Below are 20658 nucleotides of genomic sequence, written 5' to 3'. Positions count from 1 at the left end.
TTTTAAATTCACTATTTAAATGCTTGCTTAAAGTATTCGTAGAGACGCGTTCACCGTGCGGTCTGAAGGCTTTTTAAAATCTGAGGGTAATTTTGAAATTTCGCATGGAAAAAGGTCAGTGGTAGAAAAAATTTTAGGAAGAGGTCATTGGTAGAAAAATTTTTAGATTTTGGGTCATTTTGTGAAATTTTCCTAGATTGACCAAGTGACAAGTAAAGAACATTGAATTTTATAACGGACTAAGAGGAGATAAGTTCAATCTATGATAACCTAGAATTTAATAACCTACTATGGATTTCCTTGAACGTGTAAATTGACCCAAACACTCCCATCTAATGGGGATATTTGGGTGCACCTACTGACTCAACGATATACTCATAGATATTAAAAAAAATTAAAAAATTACACTACGTTCTAAAAAAAGTATTCAAATCACATTTTTTTATATAACAAATGCGAAGTTGCTATATAGAAACCATCATGAGTTGATCTAGTAGTAAATAGAAGGACTTGACTTTGATAAAGGAATAAGAAGTCATTGGTTCAATTCATGGTGGTCACTTACTTAGGATTTAATATCTTACGGATTTTCTTAACACCCAAATGTTGTAGGATAATGCAGATTGTCTCATGGATTGACCTAGTAGTAAGTAAATGACATAAAGAGTTCGAGTGGATGAGTTCAATCCATGGTGGTTACCTTTTTATGATTTAATATTTTATGAATTTTTTGACACTAGTGTTATAAGGTCATGACCTAGATACTCACAGATATCAAAATGAAAAAAAATAAAAAATAATCTAGTCCAAACATTATTTACATTATATGATAAACATATCATCATCGATGATATATTTAAAAATTTCATAAAACATTAACAAGATTATATTAACGCTTTAATTCGAGAAGCTTAAAAATGCTCATTTATTTGTTTGGAGGCTAAGTTATTAGTGTGATTTTTGAACTCCCAAAGATGTGTGTTTATCCAAGTCTTATCTCTTCTTCTTTTTTTGTCCATAAATGTTCGGATCAACTTACGTGTATTTCGATTAATCTCATGGGACAATTTATCTAACCTTATAGCATTTTGGTATCAAAGAAACTCGTATAATATTAAATCCTAAATAAATGGTTACCATGGATTAAACTCATGACCCTTTAACCCTTTGGTAGTTTTTTGATGTTTCTACTACCACTAGACCAATCCATAATGGTTAAGTCTAACTTATTCTTCAAATCATATTTCATAATGGTCAAACTTCTAACTTTTAGGTTGATAGTATAAAAATGATGAAAATTACTCATTTGGGCCAAAAATCAAAATGTTAGAGATAGTTGCTATATCCAAATGTAGACTTCGACATTTCATGTTGTGGGCCCATGTTGAAAAAGATACGATGAGATTCATCCTCTTTACTTAAGTTACTCTTTCCATTGTTAAATTGTTTGGAAGTTAAATTATTAGTGAGATTGATAAATTATTTATCTAATAATAACATAAACGATTAAAATTAGTACAAAGTGTGGATGACCCAACATCAAATGAGACTTTAAAAATCTTTATAAAATTATGTTAAATCACTAATTAACTCAAAAACTTGAGTTGATGGATGAAAATATATAATTTTAATATTACATAAGTACCAACACTTTTTTAATAGATACGGATGGATACACTTTTAGTTGTCAATCAGTTCGGAGTTGAAAACCTATGTTAATTTAATATAAATAAAAATGAAAAGGTTAAAATCACTAAAAATGTGCTGTTAGGTGATATAATATTGAATTTGTCTTCACTTATTAACTTAAACTTTTGAATCAGTCAATAATAACATAATATATAGTTTTGAAAGTCCTGTATTCAAACTCGTATAATTTTACCCGCGTAAAAAGTAAGAAAAGGCAAGCGGAAAATCGCCCACTGGTTTCTCCCATGCAATTGTCCGCTTTAACACCAACAAATGAGCAAATCCTTCTCTCTCTCTTTCCACCCTCCCTTATCTCTCTCTCTCTCTTTCCTTCATAACTCTCTCTATATATACATCACCCCATATCTCTCTCCCTTCATCCCCATAACGTCGTCGTTTCTCTCTCTCCTCTTCATATCCCTCAAACTTTATTAAAATTAAAATATTACCAACAACATGTCTAGCAGAAGATCTTCTCGATCCAGAAACTCCTCAGGTGCTCCATTAATCTCTGACGATCAGATCAGTGATCTTGTTTCCAAGTTGCAGCGCCTCATCCCCGAGCTTCGTAATCCCCGTGCTTCCCATAAGGTAATACTATTAATAACACGAGCATAGTTCAACTGACATAAATTTATACTATCACGACAGATAAACAAAAGAAAGTCTTACCTCCTCTGTCTTCCAAACCTCATTAATTTTCTTTCCCCACATGTCGGCTTGTGGGTCTCTTATTGTTCCCTCTTCCACTGCCATTGCAGCTGGGATCCTCCAAATTCCCCCCTTCACGTAATTTCCATTTCCACACCCTCCAACTTAAATTTATTCTTCATACTCTTTCCTGCCATAACTTTTTCAATCAGTCCCTCGCAATTTTTTAGTAGTAATAAATTTCTCTCACCCACAACCGTTGAGCTTCATTGTGGCGGTCTCTTACGTTATATAAATAACTTTGCAGTATATTTAGTTGTCCAACTACATTTCGTCACTCAATAAATTCTGAATATTTTTAATTTTTTTTAATATGATTGAAATAAATGGTGAAAAAAATGGATGTACCAGATATCAATAAATTTGAATATTCATGTAATTCACTATGTTCCTTAGAGCCTTGTTTTTTTCCTTCACATGAGTTCCTCCCCAACTCTCTTCTGATATGATTTTGCGAATATGATGATGATATTAAGAACGTGTCAATCTAGTTGAAATATTTTGTTGCATCTATTGAACCACAAATTTCTTGTATCTTTATTTAAAAGAAAATGCACTCAAATATTAGACGTTTTGAAATTACTTTTTCACCCCTTGTAAAAATTGTAATGTTATTTCATTTGTGGGTGTAGGTGTCGGCTTCAAAAGTGTTACAAGAAACATGCAACTACATAAGGAACTTACATAGGGAGGTGGATGATTTAAGTGAGCGATTGTCACAACTTTTGGCCTCAACAGAAAACGACAGCGCCGAGGCTGCGATTATTAGGAGTTTATTCATGTAAAACCCTATAATTTATCTATAACAATTACCCTACCCGTTACGACGTCGTTTCTTTTCTTATTATTTTCATTTTTCTCTCTTTATATATAATTATATATGTGTATGATAGTTAAATTATTTAGCTAGATCTTTTTTGGCCGATGTATTAGGCCAGTACACAGAAGGGTGTTATATTTTATATATATAACACGCCTTTTGAGCAGAGTTTGTAGTACTTTGACTTTTATAATATTCTATATGAACTCAAGTCCTTCCATTTTATATATTTTTCATTTTCATTTTTCCAAAGAAGATTACTTTTCAAATTATTCAAACGGTGGTTGTCATTCACGTGCAATGCACATGTTTTTGTATGTTTGAAAATAATCATGGATAAGATGCTTATAAATCATTCAATATATACAAATAATATAAAGTATGTATGGATTTAAATTTTACTAATAATGATTGATTGTTTATTTTCTTTTTTCAATAGTGTTATAAGTAGGAAGTGTGAAGTAACAAAATGGGTATTATGAAAGATTTTACAAATATGTTGTAAATTTTGGATTTATTAATATTATTGCATTACAGAGAAAACATAATAGTAGTAATAGTAGGAAAATAAGGATAAAATATCTCCAACATGGTTACATAACACCATTTAAATATTTTAAAATTATTTATATATTTAATTATTTGAGAAAAAATAATAATAAATGGAACTGTTTTAAAAAAGATTATATAATAAATGAATAAAAAAGGGCAAAATGGATGGAGCTAGTTTCTCCATTCATTATATATATCCCTTTTATATGTAGTATAGGGTATGAATGTGGTGGAGCCAACAATAAAAGAAAGGACAATGTCCCCCTAGTTATTGTCTTAAATTAAATATAATATATCAAAGTTCTAATAAATTTTGAAGAAAATACCTTTTTTGTCCTTTAATGTTTTAAAATGTTATACTTTTATCTTTGAATTTTGAGTTTAATTTCTATTTTGGTCCTTAGATTTCGAGATGTTACATTTATATGGCACTTGAATTTTTATTTTTGTTTCCATTTTGAAATTTTAGAAAGTGATTACTCGCACTCAATACGATTGTCTCACATGACGTCCTATCAATTTCATAAATAACAGTATAACAACAAATAGTGAATAAAAGAATAAACACACCAAGATTGGTAAACCACCTACGTTTCGAGGGCAGTGTGCCTGGGAAAGATAATCCACTAATATATATATAAGTTAAGAAATTACAACGTTGTATTTATTTGTAAGTAACAATAATTATAGTGACACCCGTACAACCCCTATGCTCTCCCTAGATGTAAGACACTCCCTCTCTCGAACTTAGGCTCCCCCTAAGTATGTGAATATTAGTGATGAAACACTTGAGCTTCCTTCAAGTGTGTGAGTGTCACACCCCGCCCCAGACCACCCTCTTAACCTAGGAAAGGGCGTGACTGTAAGAGTTATCAACCCTGTGTCTGACACTTACTGCCTACTAACTGTTGCGGAATAACTTTAATACCAATATATAACTCATATACAGCGGAATATCTTTAGGCCAAAATTTATTAATTTAGAAGCATAACATATTTAGAGTCGTTACAACACTAGATTCACAAGTCCCAAAACCCACAAACCCTAGTCCCTATATGAACAACAGGAACATGTGTACAATATTAATAGTAACCACCTAACAGATGGGTTACAAATCTCGTTATCCTTTAGTGGCAGAGCAGATGCAGAGCTATCTTTAGAGGATTTTACCGCTACCTGTGGGGGGGAAAAAGAAAACATTTGAAAACGGGGTGAGCTTGCACCCAGTGAGTGACTTAAGGAAGATAATGGATTCTCATGCAAAATCTCAATAAAGAGTTTAACTGAAATATAAGCTTTTACAGTACTTGTATTGCAGTATAAACATTTTTCAAGCATAAAACATATAAAGCTGTTTTAATCATAAAACAGTAAAACTATTTCTCAGTTGAGAATAACCCTTACTGTGGATAAAACAATCCTAACACTAACTGCTAGTCAAGAGAGAACCCTTTTGCTCAATCTCTGACTCTAACTACCTACGTGCACGTGGCGATACTAAGTACCGTCATACCTTAGGTACTTCTGTTCAGATACCTTCTCAAACATCCTTTAGTATCTGGTTGATTTGGTACGTTCTAAAACGTCCTTCAGTACCAATAGGTACCTTCTCAAATGTTCTTCAGTATCTAGTTGGGCAGATACCTTATCAAACGTCCATCGGTATCGCGTTTTAAGTAAAACTAGTCATAGATGACTTTCTCTTTAAAGCATGTAAAGTATAACACATATAAAAACATGGCTTTAAAGGTACTAATGCATGCTGAGTATATTTAACACATATACATTTCTTTTCAACAATTTCTCACACATGCATGCATTTAAAACATAACTCATGGTTTGCTTGAAAATTACTTTGTAAAACTGGTGGCATGAGAATAATCTTCTTTAAAACATGCTTTCTATAACATGTTGTAATCAAACATTTTAAGCAAATGTTTTAGTCAAAACTTTTTAGCCACTCATCTTGATTGCTTAGGAGCTTTTCACTTTAGTAGCTCCCTTTTCTACCTCGGGCTCCTTTTTCACCCCTAGAATCCAGATTCAAATTTCAACTTAGATAACTCATAGTTCTGGACCTTATTTTAAGATACTTCGTTCTACAAACATATTCTAAAATGTATCAGGAAGCATACCCTAAAATGTGAGCTCAGAACTCCTCGTGGTTTGGCTGGAATCACAGAATCTTCAAGACTGGCTCAAACTGATCTGACAGCTTGACCCTTCCATCTTCTTTTCAGTTTCCAGCCCGATCCCTTCGAGCTTTTCCTCCAGCAGCCCTACCATGAAAACTAGACTCTCAGAGCTTTCAGGTGGCTTTGGAATCACTCCAAACACACGAGTAAATTGGGAGAACTCTTCATCCCAAGTTGATGCGTCCTCTTCAAACTTCACTGTCCAATGCGTCCTCTATGACTAACGCATGGATTTGGCTCTAACGCAAGGTTTGCTCAACTTTCCCACTCTTTTTACGGTATTTTTGAATTATGAACTAAAAATGAAGTCTCTTGGCTCTATTTATAGGCGTCCAAACCTTCTCTGGAGTTGACACCACCTACTTGGCTGCATAGCCAATTCACTATCATTACAATTTAACTTAGCCATCGCAAGAAGCTAACCATCATCAATGCACAGGGTGACCATCCATCCTCGACGCAGGGCTCACTAGGTAGCATTGCACGGCTTGCTTGGCATTGGCGCATGGTGTTGGCCCCAACGTATAGGCGCGCACATGGGCTGGCCATCAAATGGGCGTGCTGGACTTGCTCGATGCATGGAACGTGTTTGGCCGCATGGGCTGCAACGTGGCGCCTTGATGTTTGGCACGGGTGCTTAGGCGTATGGGCGTGCTGCTTCGATACATGGTGTGCGGCGTGTGCTGGCCATTCACTTGCTTGCTCGGCCGCATGACAGAACACCTCGACGCATGCATGGTCGCTCGGTAGTGTGCTCAATGCACGGACCGTCTGTCCGCTCGACGCATTGGTAGGGCATCTGGCTGAGGCTGCTTGACGCATGGCATGGGCGCTGGCCGAGGCTGCTGGACGCATGAGCTGCCTTTCCATGCATGCCTCGCCTACTCGTGTGCCTTCCAACGCATCATCACCATTTTCCTTCTTCAGCCGCATGCCCTCACCAACATCCCTTACAACGCATCAACACTACCCACACAAAATTCTATACTTAGCCAAATTTTCTAAATTTTCCCAAAAAGTCAAATTTCCAAATTTCCTCTTTTCTTCTAATTTTCCACTCTTTTCTCTACCATTCACACTAGTTTCCACATCAACCTACTCATCACACTGATCTCAATAGGGAATATACTCAAGTAGAGAAATTAGGATTCGAGGTTCACATTTAGCTCCCCCTTATGAAAATTTCGTCCTCGAAATTTCGCTACAAGTCCGTTAATTAAACAACTGCGGATACTTGTTTCTGATTTGCTCTTTGGCTTCCCACGTTGCTTCTTCTGTGCTATGGTTTCGCCATAGTACCTTTACCAACGGGATTGTCTTGTTCCTTAAAACCTGTTCCTTTCTGTCAAGAATCTTCATTGGTTTCTCTTTATAAGAAAAATTCTCTTTCAACTGTACTGGTTGCTCAGGCGACACATGGGTAGGACCGGGCACATACTTTCTAAGCATTGCCACATGAAACACATCATGAGTACGAGATAATTCTGGAGGCAAATCCAATCGATATGCCATGGGGCCAACTCTTTCTATTATCTCGTAAGGTCCAATATATCTGGGGCTTAATTTCCTTTTCCTACCGAACCTGAGTATTCCTTTCCACGGAGATAACTTCAGAAATACTTTATCACCAACTTCAAACTCAAATTCTCTTCTCCGCTTATCGGCATAACTCTTTTGCCTATCTCGCGCCGTCTTAAGATTATCTCTTATAATCTTAACGTTATTCGATGTCTATTGTACAAGTTGTGGACCTAGTAATTTCCTTTCACTGACTTCATTCCAACATATCAGAGTCCTACATGGCCTTTCGTACAGTGCCTCATACGGTGCCATTCCGATACTCGAATGGTAACTGTTGTTACACGCAAATTCGATTAACGACAAATGTGTATCCCAACTGCCCTTAAATTACAATATACATGCTCTCAGCATGTTCTAATGTCTAGATTGTCCGCTTAGACTGACCATCCATCTGTGGTTGAAAAGCAGTACTAAAATATAACTTGGTTCCTATAGCTTTTTGCAAACTAGGCCAAAACTTTGATGTAAATCTGGAGTCTCGATCTGATATAATTGAAACTAGAACTCCAAACTAACTCATAACTCGAACAACATACAACTTGGCTAATTGATCTAGGGTATAAGTAACTTTAACAAGTAAAAACTTAGCTGTTTTAGTCAATCTATCCACAATTACCTATATACCATCATAGCTTGCCGGTGTCTTAGGTAATCCAAACAGGAAATCCATCGTAATATGCTCCCATTTCCACCCTGGTATGGGGAGTGGATTAAGTAATCCTGTTGGCCTCTGTCTTTCTGGTTTAACTTGTTGACATATTAGGCACCTGCCAACATACTCTACTATCTCTCTTTTCATACCAGGCCACTAGTACGATCTCTTTAATGTTCTGTACATCTTCGTACTTCCCAAATGCATAGCATAGGCCGAGCTATGTGCTTCTTCTAGAATAGCTTGTTTAAGTGCTAAGTCCTTAGGTATGCATATCTTACCTTCTTTCAATAGCATTCTGTCAGCTCTTAATTGGTAGTCTGTCCTCAATTCTTTATCTACTTCCTCAGCTAACTTTTGAAAATCAGAATCCTTTAATTGCTCACGTAGAATATCTTCTATGAGTGTAGGACGCACTTGAAATGAAGCTAGTAATCCTTCTTTTTGAGCGATTGATAATGCTGCCCTAGCATTATACAACTCATGAATCATTGTATCCTTCACTGAATTGATACTAGCTAGCTGATCTGGTTTTTCGACTTAAAGCATCAGCTACTACATTTCCTTTACCTGGGTGATAGTCAATGGTACAGTCATAGTCTTTGATCAACTCGAGCCATCTTCTATGTCTCAAGTTTAGTTCCTTCTGATCAAAGATATGTTTTAGAATTTTATGATCCGTAAATATGTGATACTGCTCACCGAACAGGTAATGTCTCCACAACTTTAGAGCTAACACAACTGCTGCTAACTCCAAATCATGTGTAGGGTAGTTACATTCATGCTTCTTTAACTGTCGAGAAGCATAAGCTATGTCTCTTATACACATCTAGATGTGTATAAGAGACAGGTCGAGAAGCATAAGCTACTACCTTTCCCTTCTGCATCAGCACACATCCTAACCCTTGTCGGGATGCATCACAATAAACCTCAAACTCTTTACCTGGTGTAGGTAGAGTTAATACTGGTGCTGACACTAACCTCTGTTTCAGTACTTGAAAACTATGCTCGCATTCTGGCGACCACTCAAACTTCGCATCTTTTCTGGTTAGGTTTGTCAATGGAAGAGCTATCTTAGAAAAGCCCTCCACGAATCTTATATAATAACCTGCTAAACCTAGAAAACTTCATACTTCAGTTACATTCAGGTGTCGTTCCCAGTCGACTATTGCTTCTATCTTTTGGGAATCAACGCTAACTCCATCAGCTGAAACTATATGCCCAAGAAATACGACTTGATTTAACCAAAAATCACACTTACTAAATTTGGCATATAACTCCTTTTCTCTTAGAATCTGTAACACCATCCTCAGATGTTCTTTGTGCTTCTCTGCACTACTAGAATACACTAGTATATCATCTATGAAAACTATCACAAAATGATCCAAATAATGATGAAATATCCTATTCATCAAGTCCATAAATACCGCAGGAGCATTTGTCAATCCAAATGGCATTACTAGGAACTCAAAATGTCCATATCTAGTTTTGAATGCAGTCTTTGGAACATCAGTGTCTTTCACCTTCAACTGGTGATAACCTGATCTCAAATCTATCTTAGAGAACACCGTGGCTCCCTTTAACTGATCGAAGATATCATCTATACGAGGCAATGGGTACTTATTCTTAATGGTCACCTTATTCAACTGTCTATAGTCTATGCATAATCTAAGAGTATCGTCTTTCTTCTTAACAAACAAGACTGGCGCTCCCCAAGGCGACACACTTGGTCTAATGTACCCCTTATCTACAAGTTCCTGTAACTAAACTTTTAGTTCCTTCAGTTCCGTTGGTGCCATCCTATATGGTGCCTGGGATATAGGTGCTGTACCCGGAACTAACTCAATAGTGAACTCTATTTCCCTGTCAGGTGGTAAGCCTGGTAACTCTTCAGGGAATACATCTAAAAATTCTTGTACCACAGGTACATCCTCAGGTTTCAGTTTCTTATCATGTGAAATTGCTACATAAGCTAAATAAGCTTCGCATCCTTTACTCAACAGCTTCCTAGCCTTCACTCCTGATATTAAACATCCTGGAAGTATTCTTTTACTTCCCACCAGGGTTATTTCTTTTTCCCCTGGTTTCCTAAACACTATTTCTCTTTTAAAACAATCTATAGTGGCATAGTGTTTACTTAGAAAATCCATACCTAAGATAACATCAAACTCTAGTAATTCTAATGGAATCAAGTCAATCCAAAAACTCTGATTTCCAAGAATTACTTCACAATTCCTGTAATACTTATGTACAACTAGAGTATCTCCTATAGGTGTAGAGATAAACAAATCTTTGTTCATACGTTCAGGCACTTTATCTATATGTAATGCACACATGCTAGATATGAATTAGTGCGTAGCACCATGATCAAATAATGCATAAGCGGATTGATTACATAAAGTTATCGTACCAGTTACGACATCTGGAGCCTCTTCCGCTTCCTGGTGTGTCATAGCGTATACTCTACTCTACTGCTGCTGTTGTTGGGGTCGTCAAGCTACCCTTTTCTGCTTAGCTATACCAGATCCCTTACCTCTAGTTCCGGTTGCTCTAGGTTGGTTTACAGTCTGTGTAACTCCTCTTTACTCACTCTATGCTCCATGACCTAGCTGAGGACAATCTCTCTTGAAATGCCCAGCTTGTCTGCACTAGAAGCACACATTCCTATTACCATAACATACTCCTATATGAGGCCTACCACAATTTACACAAAGTGGTTTCCTCCCTGTACTAGTTACTGACTCGCTAGCACGACCTGATATTAATCCACCACTTGGTCTAGCTGCAGGTCTTGACCTTTTTCGACCTAAGCTTTGTTGGCTCATGCCTCCAAAATTCCTCATACCCGACTGTCTAGAGAACGGGGTTTAGCTTCCCCCAGAAAATTTCGTCCTCGAAATTCGCTACAAGTCCGTTAATTAAACAACTGCGGATACTTGTTTCTGATTTGCTCTTTGGCTTCCCACGTGCTTCTCTGTTGCTAGTGGTTCGCCATAGTACCTTTACCAACGGGATTTCTTGTCCTTAAACCTGTTCCTTTCTGTCAAGAATCTTCATGGGTTTCTCCCCTTATAAGAAAAAATTCTCTTTCAACTGCTTACTGGTTGCTCAGGCGACACATGGGTAGGACCGGGCACAGTACTTTCTAAGCATTGCCACATGAAACACCATTCATGAGTACCGAGATTAATTCTGGAGGCAATCCAATCGGATATTGCATGGGCCAACTCTTTCTATTAATCTCGTAAGGTCCAACTTATATCTGGGCTTAATTTCCTTTTCCTACCGAACCCTGATATCCTTTCCACGGAGATAACTTCAGAAATACTTTTATCACCAACTTTCAAACTCAAATTCTCTCTCCGGCTTATCGGCATAACTCTTTTTGCCTATCTCGCGCCGTCTTTAAGATTATCTCTTATAATCTTACGTTAATTCGATTGTCTTATTTGTACAAGTTGTGGACCTCGAGTAATTTCTCACTGACTTTCACTTTCCAACATATCAGAGTCCTACATGTGCCTTTCGTAGCAGGTGCCTCATACGGTGGCCATTCCGATGTACTCGAATGGTAACTGTTGTTACACGCAAAATTCGATAACGACAAATGTGTATTCCCAATGCCCTTTAAATTAACCAATATACATGCTCTTCAGCATGTTCTAAATGTCTAGATTGTCCGCTAGACTGACCAATCATCTGGTTGAAAAGCTAAGTACTAAAATTATAACTTGGTTTCCATATAGCTTTTGCAAATAGGCCAAAACTTTGATGTAAATCTGGAGTCTCGATCTGCATATATTGAAACTTAGAACTCCAAACTAACTCATAACTCGAACAACATACAACTTGGCTAATTGATCTAGGGTATAAGTTAACTTTAACAAGTTAAAAACATTAGTGTTTTAGTTCAATCTATCCACAATTACCTATAGACCATCATGTAGCTTGCCGGTGTTCTCCTAGGTAATCCAAACAGAAATCCATCGTAATATGCTCCCATTTCACCCTGGTAGGGGAGGATTAAAGGTAACCTGTTGGCCTCTGGTCTTTTCTGTTTAACTTGTTGACATATTAGGCACCTGCAAACTACTCCTACTATTCTCTCTTTTTCAGACCAGGCCACTAGTACATCTCTTTAATGTTCTGTACATCTTCGTTACTTTCCCAAATGCATAGCATAGGCCGAGCTATGTGCTTCTTCCTAGAATAGCTTTGTTTAAGTGCTAAGTCCTTTAGGTATGGCATATCTTACCTTACTTTCAATAGCATTCCTGTCAGCTCTTAATTGTACTAGTCGTCCTCAATTTCTTTATCTACTTTCCTCAGCTAACTTTTGAAATCAAATCCTAGGGGGAGAAAACATTTGAAAACGGGGTGAGCTTGCACCTAGTGAGTGTCTTAAGAAAGATAATTGATTCTCATGCAAAATCTCAATAAAGAGTTTAACTGAAATATAAGCTTCTACAGTACTTTACTGCAGTATAAAATTTTCCAAGCATAAAACATATAAAGTTGTTTTAATTATAAAATAGTAAAACTATTTCTCAGTTGAGAATAACTCTTACTGTGGATAAAACAATCCCAACACCAACTGCTAGTCAAGAGAGAACCCTTTTGCTCAATCTCTGACTCTAACTACCTACGTGCACGTGGCCATACTAAGTACCGTCATACCTTAGGTACTTCTGTGCAGATACCTTCTCAAACGTCTTTCAGTATCTGGTTGGTTTGGTACCTTCACAAACATCGTTTAGTACCAATAGATACCTTCTCAAACATCCTTCGGTATCGCGTTTTAAGTGAAATTAGTCATAGATGACTTTCTCTTTAAAGCATGTAAAGTATAACACATATAAAAACATGGCTTTAAAGGTACTAACGCATGCTGAGTATATTTAACACATACATTTCTTTTCAACAATTTCTCACACATGCATGCGTTTAAAACATAACTCATGGTTTGCTTGGAAATTACTTTGTAAAACTAGCTGGCATGAGAATAATCTTCTTTAAAACATGCTTTTTATAACACGTTGTAATCAAACATTTTAATCAAACATTTTATGCAAATGTTTTAGTCAAAATGTTTTAGCCACTCACCTTGATTGCTTAAGAGCTTTTAACTATAGTAGCTCCCTTTTCTACCTTGGGCTCCTTTTTCACCCCTAGAATCCAGATTCAACTTATAGCTTAGATTACTCATAGTTCTGGACTTTATTTTGAGATAATTCCTTCTACAAAAATATTCTAAAATGTCTCAGGAAGCTCAGAACTCTTCGTGGTTTGGCCGGAATCATAGAATCTTCAAGACTAGCCCAAACTGATCCGACTGCCTGACCCTTCTTTCTTCTTTTCAGTTCCAGCTCGATCCCTTCGAGCTTTTCTTCCAGAAGCCCTACCATGAAATCTAGACTCTCAGAGCTTTCAGGTGGCTTTGGAATCACTTCAAACGAACGAGTAAATTGGGAGAACTCCTCGTCCCAAATTGATGCGTCCTCTTCCGACTTCACTGTCCAATTCGTCCTCTATGACCAACGCATGGATTTGGCTCCAACGCAAGGTTTGCTCAACTTTCCCACTCTTTTTACGGTATTTCTGAATTTTAAACTAAAAATGAAGTCTCTTGGTTCTATTTATAGGCGTCCAAACCTTCTCTAGAGTTGACACCACCTACTTGGCTGCATGGCTAAGTGTCTCATTCTCACCTCATCAACGCAATGTTGTGATCATCACAAACTAAGTGTCTTACTCCCATGTTGCCAACGCATGAGCCTCCAATTTGATGCCACCACCTCAAATTCTTAAGGCTTAAGGCTTTCCTCCCAAGAAGAAACATGGTTTTGATGATGTTTTCTATGTGACCTCACCCTTGTATGCGTCCAACTCTTGGATGCTCAACGCCTAGTCCATAACAATGCATAGCCTCTACTCAACGCATAGCAAGCCAATTCACTATCATTACAATTTAACTTAGCCATCGCAAGAAGCTAACCATCACCAATGCATAGGGTGACCATCCATCCTCGACGCAAGGCTCACTAGGTAGCATTGCACGACTTGCTTGGCATGGGCGCATGGTGCTGGCCACCAATGCAGAGGCGCGCTGCAAGCTGGCCGGGTGCTTAGGTGCATGGGTGTGCTGCTTCGACGCATGGGCGTACGGCGTGTGCTGGCCATCGCTTGCTTGCTCGGCTGCATGACAGGACACCTCGATGCACGGCATGGCCGCTCGGTAGTGTGCTCAACGCTCGAGTGTGTCCGCCCAACGCATTGGCAGGGCATCCAGCCGAGGCTGCTCGACGCATGGCATGGGCACTGGCTGAGGCTGCCTTTCCATGCATGCCTTGCCTACTCGTGTCCCTTGCAACGCATCATCACCATTTTCCTTCTTCAGCCGCATGCCCTCACCAACATCCCTTCCATCGCATTAACACCACCCACACACAATTCTATACTTAGCCAAATTTTCCAAATTTTCCCCAAAAGTCAAATTTCCAAATTTCCTATTTTCTTCTAATTTTCCACTCTTTTCTCTACCATTCACACTAGTTTCCACATCAATCTACTCATCAAACTGATCTCAATAGGGAATATACTCAAGTTGAGAAATTAGGATTCGGGGTTCACAATGAGACTCCCTTTCACTTGATGATATTTTTCCTTCTGCTTGTGAATCCCTTCACATGAGAACTTAGGCTCCCCTAAGTCTTGAGAACTCCCTTCTTGATGAATAATACCTTAGACCCCTCTAAGACTTGAGAAATCCTTATCAATCAGCAAAGTCTTAGGCTCCCCCTAAGACCGAGCAATTGAAAGAACTCTTATTCATGAGTACCTATGAGCGAAAGCGAATCTTTCCATTCATTATGACATAATTTCCACAAATACATTCAAACATACAGATATGCATTGTAAAGCTAAATTACTAGCATGCTTAAAGAATTAATAAATAAGAGATCGAGAGATCATACTAGTTGAAGACTTTTCTTCACAGCAAATCTCGATTTTGCTAGAACGGCAAGCTATCATTCCGCAACACCCAATCATCTACCACAAACAGTCTCCACACAAACAAAAGGAAACAGGGACGACACCACCACTCAGAGGCCTCAGTATTCTCTGAGTGAGAATCCAAAGGGTGGGTGATGACGGGCAGAAATGCACATCATCTTAGTCCTTTTATTTAGAATTATGAAGGCTATTAAGCAGATATGCGGCAATTATGTTAGGAATTCATGAGAAAATGAGTTTGCATCGTCAACATTAAGAATCTCGGCTACCCACTATTATGCATTATTATGCGTTCAATTGCCTATTTTTGTAGCTAATGCAGGAGTCAGACGCAGATGCAGAAGTTGGGCTATCGCATAGACGACCACATGCGGAGAACTTCTCCATCGCAAACGTGAACGCATACGTTTAGCGCATGGGTGTTGTGGTAATCAACCGCATGCGTCCATCGCATTGGAGTTGCGATCGTCAAGCGATTGCGGTCATCGTGTAGAAGTTGCGGTAACCAAGCGAATGCGGTCATTGCAAGATTGCGGCTACACGGTGATAACCATAATAGAGGGATGAATGCAAGGTTGGTGGAATGGAAGCATCAACGCATATCTCGGGAAAATCAAAAAATGATGTTGACATTTCACCTACCACGCTGTTAGCAGCAGAGATTCAGAAAAGAACCAACGTGCCGCAAATGTCAGAATCAGAATAGGTCCATTAATGTTGTCGGCGATCAAGCTCTATAAATAGACGCCGTTGAGCATAACTTCAAATCATCCAAGGTTTCCATCCAAATTTCTACCTTCGGGTGGATCCTTGTGATCCAGATGAACATGTTAGAAGAAAGCATGAGAGTTCTTCATCTCCTTCATCCATTCTGAGTGACGACCGGAGCCTTTTCCGGAGTTAGATCTCGAGAGAGTCAGCTTCACCGACCTTCCATGGCACCACCGGCAACCTTGACACACATCCGCTAGAAGCAAGACATTGCTTCTAGCTGGTCCTTTCATTTTCTCTTCCTTTCTTATATTGTATTGTATTACATTTTGGCTTAAGGAATTAATACATTGTGCGTTCAATGCATTTCTATGTTTCCTTTGATTCCATCTCCATCTTTCTTTGCTTAGCATCCTTAACTTTTATTGCATCACTTAGTGAGATTGCTAGAGTATAGCATACTTAATCATGCGGCATAGAAATATGAAACATGTAGAAAACCACCGGGAGGTGTGCGTTGCGTGAATGTTGTGAGAAAACCTTATTTGCTTAGTGTGAAGCTGTAGCAACGCCTGTCTATAGGCAGACACAACGCTTGTCTATGAGTAAAGTCAGCAACAACTAACTACCCGAATTGTATTCACTAGAGATAGGAATAATCTTACGTCAGCCAAGTTTATGCGTTTACCTTGTCTTTTGAGCACATCATTCATCATTTAGGCATACTTGGGAAAGTAGTCTAAAACCCAAATCTAAGACTCGAGAGAGCGGATTAGAACGCATAAGTAAGAATGGGGAACTTAGAGATAAGCTCCGTTTTCTATTACATAGCGTATGCACCCTACGGATAGGATATTGCATGCGTCCAGAAGTAGGATACGGTGGTATGTAGCTATCACGCTTATGCGGCGAGTGCACGTGAGCAGGTTATGAAGGTTTAGAAATAGGCTTCTCGACACTATCGCATATACATCGCATGCGTCCTAGAATTAGGCACAAGTGTGTAGCATGATCGCATAGTTTGCGTTGGCTGGGGTTACCCTTGCGGTCAAGCTCATTGTTGCAGTGAAGACATCCTCATATTTTATCTATTTTTCCATGCATTTACTACGCGTCAACAGTTGCCGTGTCTTCACCTCTCATTCATACTTCCTATGCTTTGCCTATTAGTTAGAAGTAGGAGTAGTTTGTAGCTTAAAACCTCCCCGTCATTCTTTTATTCATCCGTCGTAAACACATTACCGCATACTGATAACTTGTAGAAATACAAGTTATTTATGCCACCTTATCTAGATATTGCGGCCAAAAGTTAGTAATTATGTGCCAATTGTATGAAAATTAGCCTAGTATTACAATAATAAAAATGTTTGCGATTACACCCACTAACACCAAAAAGATGGAAGACAAGCCGAACTTTACTCTGTTTTGCAGGAGATCAAGTCACCGCTTGCGCTCAAGGCTCACAAGAGACTAATCAACGCATCTCTGTCACATTGTGCCCGTCAATCAACAATGAAGAGACAATTACCGCATGGCGGCGCAATGCGACAGTCGATCTGAGAGCTGTGTTTCAACCGCATGTGGTAATAAAAACAAACACCGCATACGAACCTACGATCGAAAGATGCAGCTGAGCAATGAAAGAGCGAAGGATTGAGACACATGTACAACTAATGGTTGTGCAGAATTGACGGTCTGATTGCATAATAGAAAGAATAATATCCCTCCATCTTCGAAATTACCATAGCCATGAGTGGGGACCACAAGGCCGGAGTCAAAGATCTGCACCTATAAATACCCCATTGATTTCAGAGAAAAGATATGCTACTTGATACGGGGTGAAGTGCTGCTAGATTGTAGAGAGAAGGCTGAGCTGAGTGCTTAAGAGAAGAAATCCGAGAAGAAGTCGAGATAAGTCCAAGAGGTGAATCTTAGATCCAACCTGCCAAACTCCCGATAGGAAGCTCTGTGCAAAGATCTCTGCTACCGGTAGAGCAAGTCTGAGAGGGAAGCTCTTCCTACCATCAAATCCATCCTATCCGGCAAGCAGATCTCCATTGAATCTGTGTCAAGACATTGGCACTTATTTGTATCTGTTCTATCTCTCTTTCATTGTGTAATTCATGTTTTCTTTATCTCTTCATTCACACACCATGTATCAAACACTTAGTAGAAATATTAAATGTTTCGATAAATTCCATTTACCATTCTCTATCTATTTTCGTTCACCCACCAATCACTTTCTCCATGATATCTTCTTAATACTCTGATGAGAAATTTAAATCACTAAGAACTTAATCTGTATTAAAGATATAAAATATGTTTAGCTAAAGCATGCTAGATGACATCTTCACCTGTGAGAGCAGAAGCGAAGATGCCATTCCTCCTGTCGAGAGAAGGTTGGAAGAATGCGTTAACTAAAGCGAGAAGTACTTCCAGAGATGGAAGCAACCTTGCATTCATTACGTTCATCCCTATTTCACCACAGAGATGTGGGAAACATGGCGATCACCGGAGAGGTGTACGCCAAGGGAAAACGAAAACGTATTATGTCTTTAACGCAATTAATGAACTTGCGATGTTTATTACTAGTTATCTTTTCTATTTCTGTTTCATACATAAAGACTTGCGATGAAGGTGTCATTCTGATCTGTCGAGAGAAGGTCTGAAGAATATGTTAACTAAAGCGAGTAGTACTTCCAGACATGAAAGCAACCTTGCATTCATTACGTTAGTCTCTATTTCACCACAGACATGTGGAGCGCGGACCGATCACTATAGAGGTGTACGTCAAGAGAAGAGTGGAAACAGTATTTGTACCTTCAATCCAATTAAGAACTTGCGTTGTTTTAATATTATTTGTCTTTCTCTTTCTATTCTGTTCATAAGACTTGTCACCACATCCCATGTCTCAGCACAACTTTCAACAGCCAGTCTTAATCCCAACATTTTGTACATGAAGTCTGTATCTTGTATCATCTAGCTTAGGTTTACTGTATTTTTATGTTTTCATCGCATCTTTTTTGCTTTCCTTTATTTTTATTGCAATTTATATACTTGTACAAACATACTTTTAAAGATTGAAAAACCTGGTCGCATGTCTCATGAAATACCACAATAACCTAAACCAGTCCCATGTTCGTTGCGGTGGAATTTTACTTCTTGGTTCCATCGTAAGGAAATTTGTGGCAACGCATGGCATACTACATGAACAATCCATAATTAACGCATAATCAGAAGTAGTATCGCATCATTGTGAGCAATTTATATCATCATCCCAAATGCATTACAAGTTTATGGCACCGTTGCCGGGGATATGGTTAACGTAAAAAGTTTATGGCACCGTTGCCGGGATTGGTTAACGGTTTATTGTTGAATATTTTTGTGATATGTGTAGGACAGATCTCTTTGTACTGACTGTTCAATGCGAAGAGCAGTCTGACGGCCTACGAGTACTGGAGTGATCCAAAAATTCTAAGCGGACCCAAAGATTAGGTGTATTTTTCGCGCAGGAGCACATCAGAACCAAAATAAGCGCTGGACTTTCAAAACCTACGGTTGCGGAGAATGCAAGGTTTGAGAAGTGCACGCATTCCCCATACCTGATATGACTCCCAAAGGACTTATATTGCATCTCCTCCCATACATATTGTGGGATGAGGTAAGGAGGAGAACAATGTCCTTGACGACATTGTACAGGCAAGCAGGATTGATCGCTTGCGGGGATGCTATTGCGGTAACTTTGAAAAACTCTTTCAATTAGCATCCTTATATCTATGTTTAATCGCTTTCTTTACAGCTTTCTTTTACTGCTTTCTAGATTCTGTATTTGCTGCCTATTAGGATTAGCTTTTAATGCTTTTTGTATTTCCTTCCAATTTAATTTCGTATGTACTTCCATTCCTTTAATTTAGTAGCGTCGTTAATAAATTCTTGTGAATGAGTGGATGAACCATTAAACACCGCAAAGTTCTTTTCGACTTGTGTTTTAGATGAATTAAAAAAAATAAAAAAAGAAAAATAAATACTGGTATGAAACACGATGATAGGTGCATTGTGTGTTAACAAGAGACACCTTGCGTCCATTACACCCAAATGCATTGCGTTGAAGGGTGTGTTGCGCGCTTGTGTGCTCTTTGCCCATCCTTAGCTAAATGCACTATGTTGAGGTATCCTCTAGAAATGTGTCTAGTTAAGGGGCGTGTTGCAGGAGTACATGTGTGTTGCCCATCCTCAGCAAATATGTGTCTGCGTTTAATGGAAGCATGATGTGAATTTTTAAATCGTGCACCCTTCTGAATCAAATTTGAAAGAAAATTTCAATTCATTTATTCTTTTATCAGTTAATCAAATTCTTTGACTTAGACAGGCAACAAAAATTTTGTATTGCGTTCATTGGTAATTAATTGTATACTTTGTTAATATTTAATACAATGAGTACATATTCATTCCACTTTTTGCCTGTGCCTTTTTCTTTATCATCCTTTGTCAATACTTGCGATATTCTCAATCTTTTACTTTTGTGTTCTTCATTGCGTTGCTATGATGTATTACATGTTTATACTTAGAAACATTTCCCATACTTAGTAAATTCTGACTAACACTTAGTTAATTCTTAGTTTAGTAGTACTTTACCTTTTATCTTTCAAAGTTCTGCTCAAACCTTCTTTTTGAAATTTTGAGAATACTTGCTTCTATAGGATGGCCTTGATGGGCCCATGCGGATCTGCAGC

General features: G+C 38.2%; 2 protein-coding genes across 2 annotated transcripts; one reads left to right on the top strand and one right to left on the bottom strand.

The window, feature by feature from the left end:
* Nucleotides 1-1853: 1853 nt before the first annotated feature.
* On the top strand, nt 1854-3438 carry LOC120076474 (transcription factor PRE6-like). The gene is made up of 2 exons (XM_039030313.1): nt 1854-2280; nt 3033-3438. Exons 1-2 carry the CDS (start codon nt 2146-2148, stop codon nt 3183-3185), a joined length of 288 nt encoding a protein of 95 aa, XP_038886241.1. The 5' UTR covers nt 1854-2145; the 3' UTR covers nt 3186-3438.
* A 3741-nt stretch (nt 3439-7179) lies between these two features.
* LOC120076160 lies at nt 7180-8692 on the bottom strand. Its single transcript, XM_039029929.1, has 2 exons — nt 8385-8692; nt 7180-7549 (listed from the first exon to the last, which is right to left on the bottom strand). The coding sequence occupies exons 1-2, from the start codon at nt 8690-8692 to the stop codon at nt 7180-7182; spliced, it is 678 nt and encodes a 225-aa protein (XP_038885857.1).
* Nucleotides 8693-20658: the final 11966 nt, after the last annotated feature.

Source organism: Benincasa hispida, chromosome 4 (assembly GCF_009727055.1).
Source record: "Benincasa hispida cultivar B227 chromosome 4, ASM972705v1, whole genome shotgun sequence".
Taxonomy (NCBI): domain Eukaryota; kingdom Viridiplantae; phylum Streptophyta; class Magnoliopsida; order Cucurbitales; family Cucurbitaceae; genus Benincasa; species Benincasa hispida.
Note: the sequence above shows the minus strand (reverse complement) of the source record. Positions and strands in the feature narration are given on the sequence as shown.

Bases quoted from the DNA above. Each gene is read 5' to 3' on its own strand.
- LOC120076160 (XM_039029929.1), bottom strand. From the start codon at position 8,692: ATGATTCATGAGTTGTATAATGCTAGGGCAGCATTATCAATCGCTCAA. The intron at 7,550-8,384 runs GTACAGAACATT...AGGAATACTCAG, and splicing joins CATTTGGGAAGTACGAAGAT to GTTCGGTAGGAAAAGGAAAT.
- LOC120076474 (XM_039030313.1), top strand. From the start codon at position 2,146: ATGTCTAGCAGAAGATCTTCTCGATCCAGAAACTCCTCAGGTGCTCCA. The intron at 2,281-3,032 runs GTAATACTATTA...TTGTGGGTGTAG, and splicing joins ATCCCCGTGCTTCCCATAAG to GTGTCGGCTTCAAAAGTGTT.